A 14,169-nucleotide genomic window follows, 5' to 3' on the forward strand; every position below is an offset into this window, starting at 1 on the left:
ATGAGTCCTACGTAATATAATGCATGTTGAAGATTATCATGTAAGACTCGTTTGCCTAGTTTTTTAATTTTATACAAATTGAAGTGTCTACTTCTACACGTTCAAAATTAAAAGACGTAAATGTCAAATGAGACAAAGTTAATAACACATTTATGTGCTTTACTTTTTACTTGAATAGATACATAAATCTCCTTCTCCTTCTTTTTCTCCTCCCTCTTCTCATGCTTCTTCTTCTTCTTCTAATGATATCTATATATGTACATATACACTAAATATAATAAAGCATATTTGATCCTGATTTATTTGTATAAGTGAAGATTTGATAGGAAAAAAGCTCTGAAATATATATAAATTTTGATCGAAACTATTGTAACGATACTAAACTTTGAAAAGGACATTTTATCCATCTACACTATTTAATAGTGTATATATGCCCAGATATATTAACATATATTTTTGCCTAGATATATTCGTGACCCTTTGTAAATGTCATAACCGATGACCTATAGCTTTTATTATAATAGCTATATAATAACTAAAACACTATAGAACAAAATATGAACGTCCAGGAAGATGCAAAGTATACATCAATTCACTCTCATAATCAATCTATAATTGCATAAATATATTGGATGCATCATTGCATATTTAATATTGAATATACTAAATGAAACTAATATTGTATACACCAGATAATATTGATATTGAATACATCAATGTATATTTGATACTTGAAATATAGATACATAAAACTGTGAAACACATAAAAGAAAGGAGAGGAACGAGAAAGAAATATTGTTAACCGAGATACATCTAAATGCCTTGAATATAATGTAAATGAAGATGAATTTGAATAGGATATATCTATGGATTGAATAATTAACACCTATATAAGAAATTTCTTAAAAACTGGTCAAAGTCAATAAGTCAAAAATCATACTAAACGCATAATTAATTAAATTAACTATGTCTAACTATGAAGTAAGTATATGTATATTAATTAATCATAATTCAATATTGAAAGTTTATGTGTACACAAAAGTTTTTATTCATTACAAATTTTAATATAAATATTGAATGGTGATAAATTTCTATTTTCCCTAATATTTTACCTATTCAAATGGTTGATAAAAGAAGCCAATAACGTGACATGATATCAAAACAAACTCATTTTCTTTATAGCTATAAAGGTGAAAGTGACTATTGGAGGTCCCCTATCTTAGTACTAGAATATTGCAAGAGCAAGAGTGGTACTTTTGGGTTGAGCACCCAACAGAATATTGTACTAGGGGATTGGGATGATTTATGCAAATATTTCTTTTTAAGTTATTATTTAATTTTTTAACAAAAATAAAATAAATGGTGCTTTCAATTTTTACCCCACAGTTTGTTGTTAGATTCGAATTTAATATTTGTCGTATATCATAGAAAGTGATCAAGCGTTAACAATAATTTATAAACTTTAAATCGTAATCTAGCATTTCTCCATCATTCTATTTAATTTTAATCAAAAGAAAGAAAAGTGATTTAACATTTACAAAATCTAAAAACTTTAAATCATAGTCTAGCATTTCTCCATCTTTTTTGTTTTAAATTTTAATCAAAAGAAACGTTTAGATTGTGATTTAAAAAGCCTTTTTTGATATCATCTCAAGATCATGATTTGTCAATCATCATGAATTAACTAAGTTTATTCATATTTGAGGCTGATAATATAAACTTGCATAAGTAACATTGATCAAAAAAGACTTTTCGATTATATATTATGGGAGCCCAAAAAGTTAGGTTTTGATTTTAAATGAGATATGGGCATGAAAACTACAATTATAAGAAGATGAGTTTCATAGATGTTAAGTACCTTTTCTTTGGTGTGTAGGGACATGAATTGAATCTCCTATTATTAAGGTGAACAAGACAAACATGTACAACATAATAGATGCATTACCCCTCCTCTCAACCAACAAAGGCAACAACTATTCCAAGCCTCACAAGTTCACAAGTACTCAAAATTTGTGGTTTTAGTCATTACTTTTTCTATTTTAATTTATGTGATATCGTCAGAGGTATGAACTCAATCAGTTACGCGATTCATCAAACTTCTTAATTGATATTAACTAGGTGTATGGACCATTTAGACTTGGTTGATCTCAATTTGGATGTAAACTAAAATAAATTACATTTATTCAAGCAAAGGATTTCCGTATGTAGTAAGGGCCCGTTTGGTAACTGTATAAGAGACATCTTATTCATGTATAAAAAGTTACATTAGTTTTATTATGTTTGGTATAAGTTTTGCATTAAGTATAAAAATCAACATAATTTATATCATGTTTGATTGCACTTTTCTAGTCCTATATAATTAATATCAACATAACTTATGAGAGAATCTATGTATAAAGTTATGCAGGGTAGAAGGTGAAATACGTTATGTAGGTATTAGTTATACATGTATTAAAGTGATAAATTACATATTTACCCTATTAATTTATTTTATTGTTTTTAATTGAAAACTCTATTGTTTTCCTATATATATATGTTTGTTGTTTTTATTTCTTTTTTATATTTAAATCATTTTTATTTATTTTAATTTATTTGATTTTTTAAATTGAAAACTTTATTGTTTCCTATCAACATGTATTGTTTTTATTTCTTATTATATATAGATTATTTTTATTTCTTTTTATACACTTACGATTTTGATTGATTTATACAAATATAAATATCTTTTTACTATTAGAAATTAATTGTATATTTTTTAACGGTACAGTTGCTAATCACAATATTAACATTATATATTATTCAATATATTTCACATTTTATTTAGCATGTATTATTATTTTGTAAATAATATATATTAATAATTTATAACAAGTTTAATATTTAATAGTTAATAATTCAGATATAGTAATCTCTACGTAACTAAAAAATATCTACATAACTAATATTCATATAGCTAATACCCGCATAATTAAATCCAACATAACCAAATCCTGCATAACTAATCTTCACATAGTTAATACCTGCACAACTAAACTCTGCATAAGTAATACCTGTGTAACTAACTAAACCCTCCATAGCTAATACCTGCATAACTCTAACCAGTAACTAACAAAACCCCTAATTAATTAATAGTACAAGAATAGTTCTACTATTAAGATGTATAATGTAACTATGTGAGTAATAGATGTTAGTGTTCTAGTTATAGTACAAAATGTCATTTGCATTTACTTTGACTTTTTGAGCTTAGTTTTCAAAGGTGAACATCGACTTGTTATAGTATAATGGTAATAGATATAAGTAAATTTTGGATAATAATTATTTTGATCCTTTTATAAAGAAATCTTGTTTAATTTTGGAAAAATATTTAGTACGATTCATATATTATTTATACTTAGTAAATAATACATTTGTTATTATATTTTCTAATTTCTCCAATAATCTAAGTTGCTCCAAACTACTTTTGATACTGTCAATAACGATAGTATTTCAAAAAAAAAAAAAGATCAAAATAATATATTCTAAAAAAAAGGAAAAAAGAGAGTGAAATTAAGGAAATTAACAATTTTGTTATTCTAAGTTAGAATTAATTAGGGAAAGCAAATCGAAGGACTATTAATTAATTAATTTTTCTTAGCATGTGATGCATATGTATTCCATCAACTATTTAAAATATGTGGTATTTTGGTTTTATTTTATTCTTAAAATAAGTGATATTATAGATTTTTTTTTTGTGAAAAAATTATCTTTGTTTATATAATCAAGAACTATAATTTTTTTTTTCTTTGAATAGGGTAAATTAATAAAAAAAAAACTTTTGATTTTTTAGAAATGAATAATTTCTTAAGAGTTATATCCCGGTTTAAAAAGTTAATTATTTTGAAATTGAGAAAATTATATTTTAAAATTTTAATTTCTTATATATATATATATATATATATATATATATATATATATATATATGTATATATATATATATAATGATTTCGATAAATGTAGAAACACAAGGACAAAATCTTCTTGTCCATTTCCCATTATACAAAGCGCACATTCAAAAAAAATTTAAAAAATGAATGACAGTACTAATTAATTAGTGCGTCAATTTTTTGTTCTCTTGTAAATATTCTATCGATTCTTTTTTACTTACTATATTTAAATTTGACATATTTAGTAAGAAAATATTAATTGGTAAGTTTATTTTATCACAATATTTCTTTTAATAGAAATTGAGTATTAAGTCTTAAAACTAAGACTAAAATGTGGAGAAAAATAATTGTATTTTTTTTAACTGGTATAAATTGACAAATAAAAATAATTTTATTTTAAATGGTAAAGTAAAAATGAATCGTGGGGAGTATCTTTTATTGGTCAACTTACTGAAGTATGATTCTTTGCTGTTTTTTCTTTTTTTTTAGAAAAAACTATAGAGAAAATGATTTCTTATATTTGAGGATAGTTTTAAAATTTATCTTTAAATTATGTATTGAATAGTTCTGATTTTTTTAGTTTGGTAAAAAATAATATTTTTGACCTTTGTCAAATATTTAAATATGTTTGCTAGATTAAATTTAATAATAGGGAAAAAGATTTACCATAAATATCATGAAAGACTTTCTACTTGCATAAAATAAATGCACATTAAAAGCTAAAAATATATTTTTAAAAATAATAAAAATTACGTCTCAAAGAATAGCATCGAAAAATCATTTACTTTCTAAAAATAAATAATTTCTTAAGAGTTATATCCGGACTGATCAATACCATTTATTTTAAACTTAAAAAAAATCTATTTTTTAATTTTAATTTTAATTTCTTAAAACTTATCAATATATTTATTCGAAAAACTCGAATTGATTTCGACAAATGTAAAACACAAGGACAAAAGCTTCTTGTCCATTTCCCATTATTCCAAAAGCGCAGTTTTTTTAAAAAAAAATAATTAAATTCAATAACAGTACATATTAATTGGAAAAACAGTACTATTAAATTATTATGGAGTACGATTTGTTTTTTTAATTTCTTTTAACAATAGAGAAACTGGTTTCTTATATTTTTCGATAAAATTAAAATAATCATTTAATTATTTATTGAGTAGTTCTAATTTTTTAATTTGATAAAAACCAATATTCTTAATGTCGGTCAGACTCAGATATTTAAACAGGTTTGCTAGATTTGAATGGGAATTATTTTTTTTATCATGAAAGGGTATCCAATCAAAATAATTATGCAACCTAATAAAACATTACATGCTAAAAATATATTTTAAAATATAGGGAAAATTACATGTCAAAATGTTGCATCAAAATTTAGAAATAAGTCAAATATATCAAACACCACAAAAATTGTAGAAAAAATCAAGAGTTATTGTCAAAATTCATAGATAAAGATTTATAAGTCTTTTACTATCTATTTTTAACTAACTCTGTATTAACTCCGATTAAAAAATTATTTGTCTTTTAGATAACTTTGCTATATGTGATTTTAGATTTATCTCATTCTGTTTTTTTTTTCAAAGGCTTTATTCACCATAGTTTCACATTTACAAAACGATATAGAATTAATATGGCTAAACTATTTCAAATGACCTTTAGATTTTACTCTCAATGTATGTTGCTTACATCTTGTAGATATGATATCCTTTCATTGTATCTAATCCTATATAATTATATATTCGATTGTCATGAATGTTGCCCTCGAGGACATGTACAAGAAGGTCTTTTTTGATTCCTATCAACATGGTGCATCTCTTAGTAGATAGGCGGAGACTTTGATCGTAGAAATTAATTAATAGACATTTTTCTTAATAAAGAGAATGCAGGATGAATGCTTTTTTCATTCGCTTCAATAATCATCTTCTGAATATGTTGATAACTTACTCATCAATCACTACTATATAAAATTTTCGATCTTATATTTATTTTTTAGAATTACCTCTCACTTTAATAAACGTCCTTCTCTCGTGTAGCATTTCGATATCGATCACTTCTCCATTTAAATAATAATAAATCTAGATATTTTAAAATAAAAATAAAAATTGACACCACAATCTCATCTAGTCAAACTAATATTAACAAAGCTTGGGAATTTCTTTTATTTGTCTTTTTTTTCAAAGGATTTTGTTACTTGAATTAGGGCAAGTTGTGAAGAAATGCAGGAATTTGCACAACTTGAAGAAGACATATTAACAAAGCCTAGCATTTTATTTTAGTTTTCCTTGAAAAGAGGGGAAGGCAAGGAGAATGACCTTATGATAATCAAATAATTTTGCACCCATATAACATATACTATAAGAGAGTAGTTTAATTAATTGAAATATCACTCAATTTTCAAGGTATGTCATTGCTAACTACAATAAATTAGTCCACAATAAAGTTTTGACCTAGTAGTCAATGAAGGCACGGTTGAAAAATCTGATGTCTCGTGTTCAAAATTCAATGGAGGTACATTGGGTGATTCTTTCCATGCCTTAATGGACAGAGTTATTTGGTACATGTTATTGATGGGAGGTGACTATAAATATCACCTAACACGGACAAACCATCGGTCTTCAAAAATAAATTTCTTAAAAAAAGAAACAAAAGTTAACTATATACCGAAAAATGTCACTCTCTCATTCTCAAATAATTATTTGTTGTGATTTTCTTTTATATTCCCTCTGAGAAATATTCTATCCGTTTATTTTTATTTGGTCATTATTTTTAAAGTAGATTTTTACATTATTTGTCATTTTTAACATATCAGGAAAAAATATTTTTTTCTAATATACTTAAATCAATCGTTGATCCAAAGTAAGCAAATAGAAATGAACGAAGGATATATAATTAAAAATTACTTATTAATTACTCTTCATTAGTGTCTGAACAACCATAATAATACTCCATAAATAAGAATATAAGATGTTTATTTGAGACAGAGAATAGTGATTAGTGAAGAATTCAACATGATTAATTAATTCTTAAATAAGAATATAAGATGTTTATTTGAGACAGAGAATAGTGATTAGTGAAGAATTCAACATGATTAATTAATTCTTAAAATGTGCAAAGTATTTTGTCTCATTAAATGGTCGACACAAAAGTAAATGGAAAATGAATGGACAAAGTCATTTGTAACCCTACTAGGGTCTTATGTCAAACTTTCATGTGCAATACATGGTTTTTGATTATGACATAATTACTCTACCCTATACATGGCCAAAATACATCTTATAGGCTTTTAAACACATAATATTAGTTTTACCTTTTGATTTTCAAGCTAAGGTTCGAAACTCGCATTGAAACTTTGACTAAATTTGAATTGCACACTGCATTATAATTCTCTCCTTATCTGGGACTCGAATCTTAAACTTCTGATTAATGGTGAGATAGTTTTACCATTGCATTACAACCTATGTTAATCATATTATGTTATGTTATATATTCTTTATAACTGTGAAAAGATACTCGAATAAACGAAATTATTATATAGAAGTTTGTCCGTATTTATTTCATATTTTCATTTTTTTTCCTCTCCAATGTAGACAAGACCAATAAAAAAAATTGTGAATAGTTAAAAAGGAAAAAAAAATAATGTATGGCAATTACCACATGGGTGGCAAAATAGATGAACTGTTGACACCCTTGCTTGAAAAAGGTCCTTTTCATCTTTATTTCCTTTAATTTATTATTTTATTATTTAAATGAACACAACAATATTTTTTTATATATATACAAGAAGGACCACAAAGCAAAACAAACTATCAATATTTCTATTTTAATATATTTTCCTTTCTACTTTCTTTACTTGCTACAACAATACTTCACAAGAAAGACAATAAGCTATAACCACTTTAGCTAAAGAAGAAAAAAGTTATGAAAAATCAAGAAGAAATAATCAACCTCAAAAATCGTCATGATTTCATTTCTAATGGCTTGAGTTTTCCTTCAAATATCGCGACATCACCATCATCATCATCTTCTTCTTCTTCTTTTTCCTCGAATAATGCATTAGTTTCAAAAAAGTGTCAGAGCTCGAAGAAAATTGAAGAAGAGAAAAAGAAAAAGAAGATAAATAATGATGACGAAGATAAGCACCCAACCTATAGAGGGGTACGTAAGAGGAGTTGGGGCAAATGGGTGTCCGAAATTCGCGAACCAAAAAAGAAATCAAGAATATGGCTAGGTACTTATCCAACGGCTCAAATGGCAGCTCGAGCTCATGACGTGGCAGCTTTAGCCATCAAAGGATGTTCGGCTCACCTTAATTTTCCTCATTTGGTTGATCAATACCCACATCCGGCTTCCACTTGTCACAAGGATATCCAAGCAGCAGCCGCAAAGGCTGCTGCCATCCCATTTCCCGAGGAAGACGAGGAAGAGGAAGATCAAATTGAGTCGGATCAAGTTGAATTACGAAATTGCCATCCATCAACAAATTTATTCTTGGAAAATGCCAAAGAATCACTAAATTCTCCATCAAGAGAGGATGATGACACATTTTTTGACTTGCCTGATCTTTCTATTGATGTGGTGGATCAAACTAATAGTTATTGGTGCACAATGTCCACGTGGCAGCAGCTAATTGGAGCTGACACTATGGTATACCGGCTTGATGAGCCATTCCTATGGGAATAGTCATAATGTATCGGATGTTTATATCAATCAGAAATTCGATTCTAATTATTATAAATATTTGTAATAATGTGTAATAATATGTGTGTACGTAGGAGACGTACATCTTGGATTCATTGAATTGATGTAATTAGTGTGAAGTAAGTATTTTATTTTTTTATTTTTTTTTACCTAATGTCTGATAGCAGGGAACTTCTTTTATAGTTATAGTGAAAATAAAAAATATTACTATAAGGTCTGTATAGATTTTTTTAAAAAGGTTGATGAAAACTGTCCCCCGCCCTCCTCCCTTTTTTTTCTCCTCCGTTCATCTTTAATATAAGTTGCAATAAAAATTAATGTGAGTTGTGATGTACTGGAAGGAGTGTTTTATCTTTAATCAGAGGTCTCAGGCTCGAGTTCTGGATATCGAGAAATTTTCTGTTAAGAGCGCTATCCTCAAATGGATCCTGCAAAGCGCGATTTGAATTTAATCGAGGCCACCCTCGAATGGGCCACACAACAAGATTTTTTACTTTTAATTACAACTCAATGCGTTTGATTGATTTAGTTTACAAAATAGTCTGCAATTATATACTCCACTCTCAATTCTCTCCCATCTCTCTCAATTTTATACAAACACAAATATATAAATTATTATTGTGTTTATGTAAAATGAAAAAGATTGTCTATATATATATATATATATATATATATATATATATATATATATATATATATGTCATTAACACAAATATCTGATTTATAAAAATTATAACTATAGAGCGCTAATATAATTTTTCTATTTAATTTGTTATTTCTAAAATTTACTCATATTTTTTGCTATGGAGGAGAGGCAACAAATTTAGATTGATTCTTTTTCAAAGAAAAATATCTTTTTCAATATTTTAATTTGTATTTATACTAATTAGGCATTATTAATTTCAGAAGGAAAATCAACTTTGAGTGATATATCTTCTCCTTCTCCAGTCTCCACCATAGTTTGTTTTTCATTTTCCCCCTAATTCTTTCTTTTAAAAAAAAGTTTATTGTCTTTATTAAAACTTACACAAATCTCACTAGTTTAGAAGTCAATCATTTAGTTATATTTTAATTTGCAGTATTACGTATCTTATCAAATTTTAGTGCCTCCAAATACAAGTATCTTAAAATACATGAGGTTAAAATTATGTGTAATTTGTTCTAAATACATTGTATTCAAGTGAATTTACATTATGAGATACATAACAAATCTCATTCATTATATAATTTAAAAAAATAAAAAAAAATTACATAAATACAGCTAGATACACATATAAACTAAAGTCATTTTTGGTAAATAGCATACTTATAGCTATTGAATTTCAATAACCCTATAAATATAGTTATTTACGTAAGTTGCTCTAATATATTTACTTTATATGTTCAATTTTATTTATTCAACTTTATATATCTTTCTCAGAAATAATAATTAATTATATTAAGTAATGTTTAGTTTTAGATTTTAAAAATTAATTCAAGGAATAGATAATACTATTACCTAATTTCTGCAACGGCCAATTGGAATAAAGAATTTATTTCCAATAGATCATTGGCTCAAAAAAATATAATTAAAAGAGGATGCAAAGAAAATAAGAAGAAATATTATAATTAGATATACTTCACTATCATATATACTATTATGTATATTTTAAAAATATTATGTAACTTATCACTAATTAAGAGTTTTTCTATCATATGTTTAGGAAGATACATTTAATTAGATATAGAGTATATATTTTTGCCATATGATTACATTAAAATATTGAAAGAGATGAACGAGATTTGTTATGTATCTCATATTCATGCGAATTGTGTGATTCACATGTATATGTGATATAAGATACACAGGAGAATAAGGAGCGAGATGGGAGAGAGGTGAGGGAGGCGAACGAGATTTGTTATGTTCCTAAATACATGCAAATTCACTTGAATATAATGTATTTAGAATAAATTACTTATAATTTTAACCTCATCGATTTCAAGATACATGTATCTGGAGGCACCAAATTTGATAAGATACATATAATACTGCAAATTAAAATATATTTAAATGATTAACTTCTAAATTAGTAAAATTTATGTAAAATTTTCAAAAATAAAGATAACAATTAAGTTTTTTAAAAAGAAAGAATTAGGGAGAAAATGAAAAACAAACTATGGTGGAGACCGGAGAAGGAGAAGGATATATCATTCGATAAGTCAATTTCCTTCTGAAATTGATAATGCCTATTTAGTACTAATACAAATTAAATTATTGATAAAGATATTTTTCTTTGAAAATGAATCAATTTAAATTTGTAGCCTCTCCTCCACAGTAAAAAGAATGAGTAAATTTTAGTTGAGGGGAGTGTGAAGTGTCGAAGAAGGTTGATGGAACATGTAAAAGGATTATGTTCAATGAAATTGACTGACAAGAGTTAGAGGTATATCGGAACTAGATTATTGAATTTTAATTTATGTATAAATTTATAATTTGTATTACTAAAATTGATACAGTCAATTGGATAAGGTGTAAATAATATATTTGTATTGTTTAAAATTTCTAATATAGCTAGTATATAACTCTTCTCATATATAAGGAGTATGTAACTTAATTGTTCAATTATCAATACAATCCTTGATTTCTGCATATTTACGTGAGAATACTACATAGTTATCGTGGTCTAGTTTAGAAAATGATTTATTAATTAATTTTTTATTTTACCCCTATAGTTGATTTGCAATATTATTTTAAAAAATACTTAATATAGTTGATTTGCAATATTATTTTAAAAAATACTTAATTCAAAAGGTAATGTAATGAGACCATCATTCATTCTTTTTGCTTCTTTTAAGAGTATATACGTTCAAAAATGGATAAGTAAAAATAGATGAAGGGATATAATATTGTGTTTATATGAGATATATTATTTTCTTCGTTCATTTTTGTTTGGGAAACTTTCACATATAGCCACTTAAAATAGCCTAATTACTCTTCATAGCTATAGTTTGATAATTACAATTCGTAGCTACATGTTATGTGGAGGAGAGAGGAGAGCGAGACTGGGAGAGAGAGGAGAGAGGCGAGAGAGAGGGGAAAAGAGTGGGAGAAAGGTAAATTGTTTATGTATATTGGTTAGATAATTGTATATTATACATATGTATTTGTATATATGACAAGAAGATTGGGAGAGGAAGGAGAGAGGCGAGCGAGACGAGGAGAGGGATGAAAGAGGCGAGCGAGATCGGAGAGAGGGGCAGAGAGTGGAGAGAGGTGAATTGTATATCTATATAATCGTATATTACGTATGCATTTGTATATATGGCAAGCAAGATTGAGAGAAGGAGGAGAGATGCGAGCGATATTGAGAGAAGGAGGAGAGAGGCGAGCGAGAGAGGGCAGAGAGTGTGAGATAGGTGAATTGTATATGTATATAGATTAAATAATTGTATATTATACATATGTATTTGTATATCCTGGCAAATTATACATATACAAACGGGACGAATCATACAAACTCAAAGTCAGCCCACATAATTAATGTATAATGTTAATCGCGGGTGGTAATTATAGCAAACTATAGCTATAATGAGTAATTAAATAGTATAAGTTTACTTAATCGTGTAATTTTCCCAATATATTTTACTACAAACACAATATGATATTTCTTCATCTATTTTTAATTGTCCATTATTGGACATAGATACTTTTCTAAGAAGCAAAAAGAATTCAATGATATTCTCATTACATTACCTTCTGAATTATGTATTTTTTAAAAAAATATTGAACATCAGCTTCTGAATTATGTATTTTTTAAAAAAATATTGAACATCAGCTACAGTGAATAATAAGGATAAATAAAAAACAAAATAACAAATCATTTTCTGAACTAGACCTAACAATTAAAGGTATAAATCAAAAACTAAATAGTAAATCATTTTCTAAACTAGACCTTGACAAGTAAAGGAAGACATTGAGTATACTCTTTTCATTTTACTTTTTTATCCTATTTTTAAGAATATGTTTTAATCTTTTTTCTTTTTTGACAACTTTAATTATAATTTTTCATATTATATTTTTAAAATCACAAAATTTAAAATCCTAAAATTAAAAAATATTTTATTAAAACTAACATAATTTAATTAAACATAAAGAAGTTTAAAAATCAAATTTTTTAAAATTTCACATTAAATTATATCAAAACAAACAAATTAAAAATCGAAGAAATAAAGAATATTGAGTTTATATAATTCCTATTAAGTTTCGGGGTTTACCCTTAGCGGTTGCCTGCGGTGCCTAACAAATAACAATAAACATAATATAATATATAGTAGTAAAAATAAAAAATATGTATAATTATAATTAATTGAAATGTCAAAGATCATTTGTCACTCACTACCAAAAAGTGCCAAACATTATTTTCCATTCATTTGATAAAATATTATTTCAATTTTCAATTATTGAATAGTATTGAGGTAATGAGGTCAATGGTATAACTAAAAGAGTCGGTATATTTAAAGTGATTAACTTATTAACGTAACAAGTATTTAAAAATAAATATAAGCTAATTAAATAAATATAAAATTAAAATCGAAAAGATCAAATATGAACATGTTATGTTATGTTAAAGTGCTTAATTAGAATAAATTATTGTTAGAAGTATAATAATGAAGTTTACTCGCAAATTTAAAAGATCTAACAAAAAAAGTAAAACAGTTATCAACAAAATTGCAATGATTGATGTTTTTCCCGAATAAATTTGTATTTGAGGAAAGAAAATAGGTTTATAAAGTTTCAAGGAAAATATCGTTTTGTTGCTCGATTTTTTTTTTTTGAAAAATAATTTTTTTAAAAAAATAGAAAATAACTTTTTTTTGAAAATAGAGAAAACAAGTTATATTAAGTAATATGCTATACTGATGGTATCATGCATATCCTCTAAGTTATTATTTTTTTACGTTCACCTCTCGTAGTGATTATTTCAATTATTATACGAATATATGTAAGTTATTTTTTTTTTTTTACTTATATACCAAATTAAAAGAGTACTGAAAAATATGTTTAAAAAGAAAATATTAATATGATTTGTGTGCCAGTTAGATATCCTTAATCGAAAAAGAATAATCGGAATTGATTGTTGTGTATTACGTTACTACCTCCTACCTATCCTACTATTTTTGTTAAACATTATTAAGATGAAGCTTTAATTAAAATGCACAAGTCTTTTCAATACCAAATACACTCTTAAAAATAGAAAAAAACATACACGTGATTAAGTGTCAAATCTTCTTGAATTCTTCAACTAATTAAGAACTTAACCAGCAAGACTAAACACCTCTTTGTAGCTAGATTCTCTTGAAACTTACTTTAAATAGGGACCTATATATCCTTGAAATTAACGATTCTAAAAAAAACATGTGATATATCTATCTATCTATCTATCTATCTATATATATATATATAAATACTGTGTTTGAAGTAAAGTTATTTTTAATCAAATTGATGGCGAGAACAATTTTTTATTCGAGGTTCAAGAAGAAAGAGCGAAATTATCGTTTAATG

General features: G+C 25.9%; 1 protein-coding gene across 1 annotated transcript; it reads left to right on the forward strand.

Moving 5' to 3' along the window:
- Nucleotides 1-5,503: 5,503 nt before the first annotated feature.
- Nucleotides 5,504-8,864, forward strand: ERF-H5 (ethylene-responsive transcription factor 4). The gene has a single exon (XM_069298153.1). It carries the CDS (start codon nucleotides 7,848-7,850, stop codon nucleotides 8,607-8,609), a length of 762 nt encoding a protein of 253 aa, XP_069154254.1. The 5' UTR covers nucleotides 5,504-7,847; the 3' UTR covers nucleotides 8,610-8,864.
- Nucleotides 8,865-14,169: the final 5,305 nt, after the last annotated feature.

The sequence above is a fragment of the Solanum lycopersicum genome, chromosome 5 (assembly GCF_036512215.1).
Source record: "Solanum lycopersicum chromosome 5, SLM_r2.1".
Taxonomy (NCBI): Eukaryota; Viridiplantae; Streptophyta; class Magnoliopsida; order Solanales; family Solanaceae; genus Solanum; species Solanum lycopersicum.

Excerpts from the sequence above, each read along its gene's own strand:
- ERF-H5 (XM_069298153.1), top strand. The coding sequence starts at position 7,848 with ATGAAAAATCAAGAAGAAATAATCAACCTCAAAAATCGTCATGATTTC.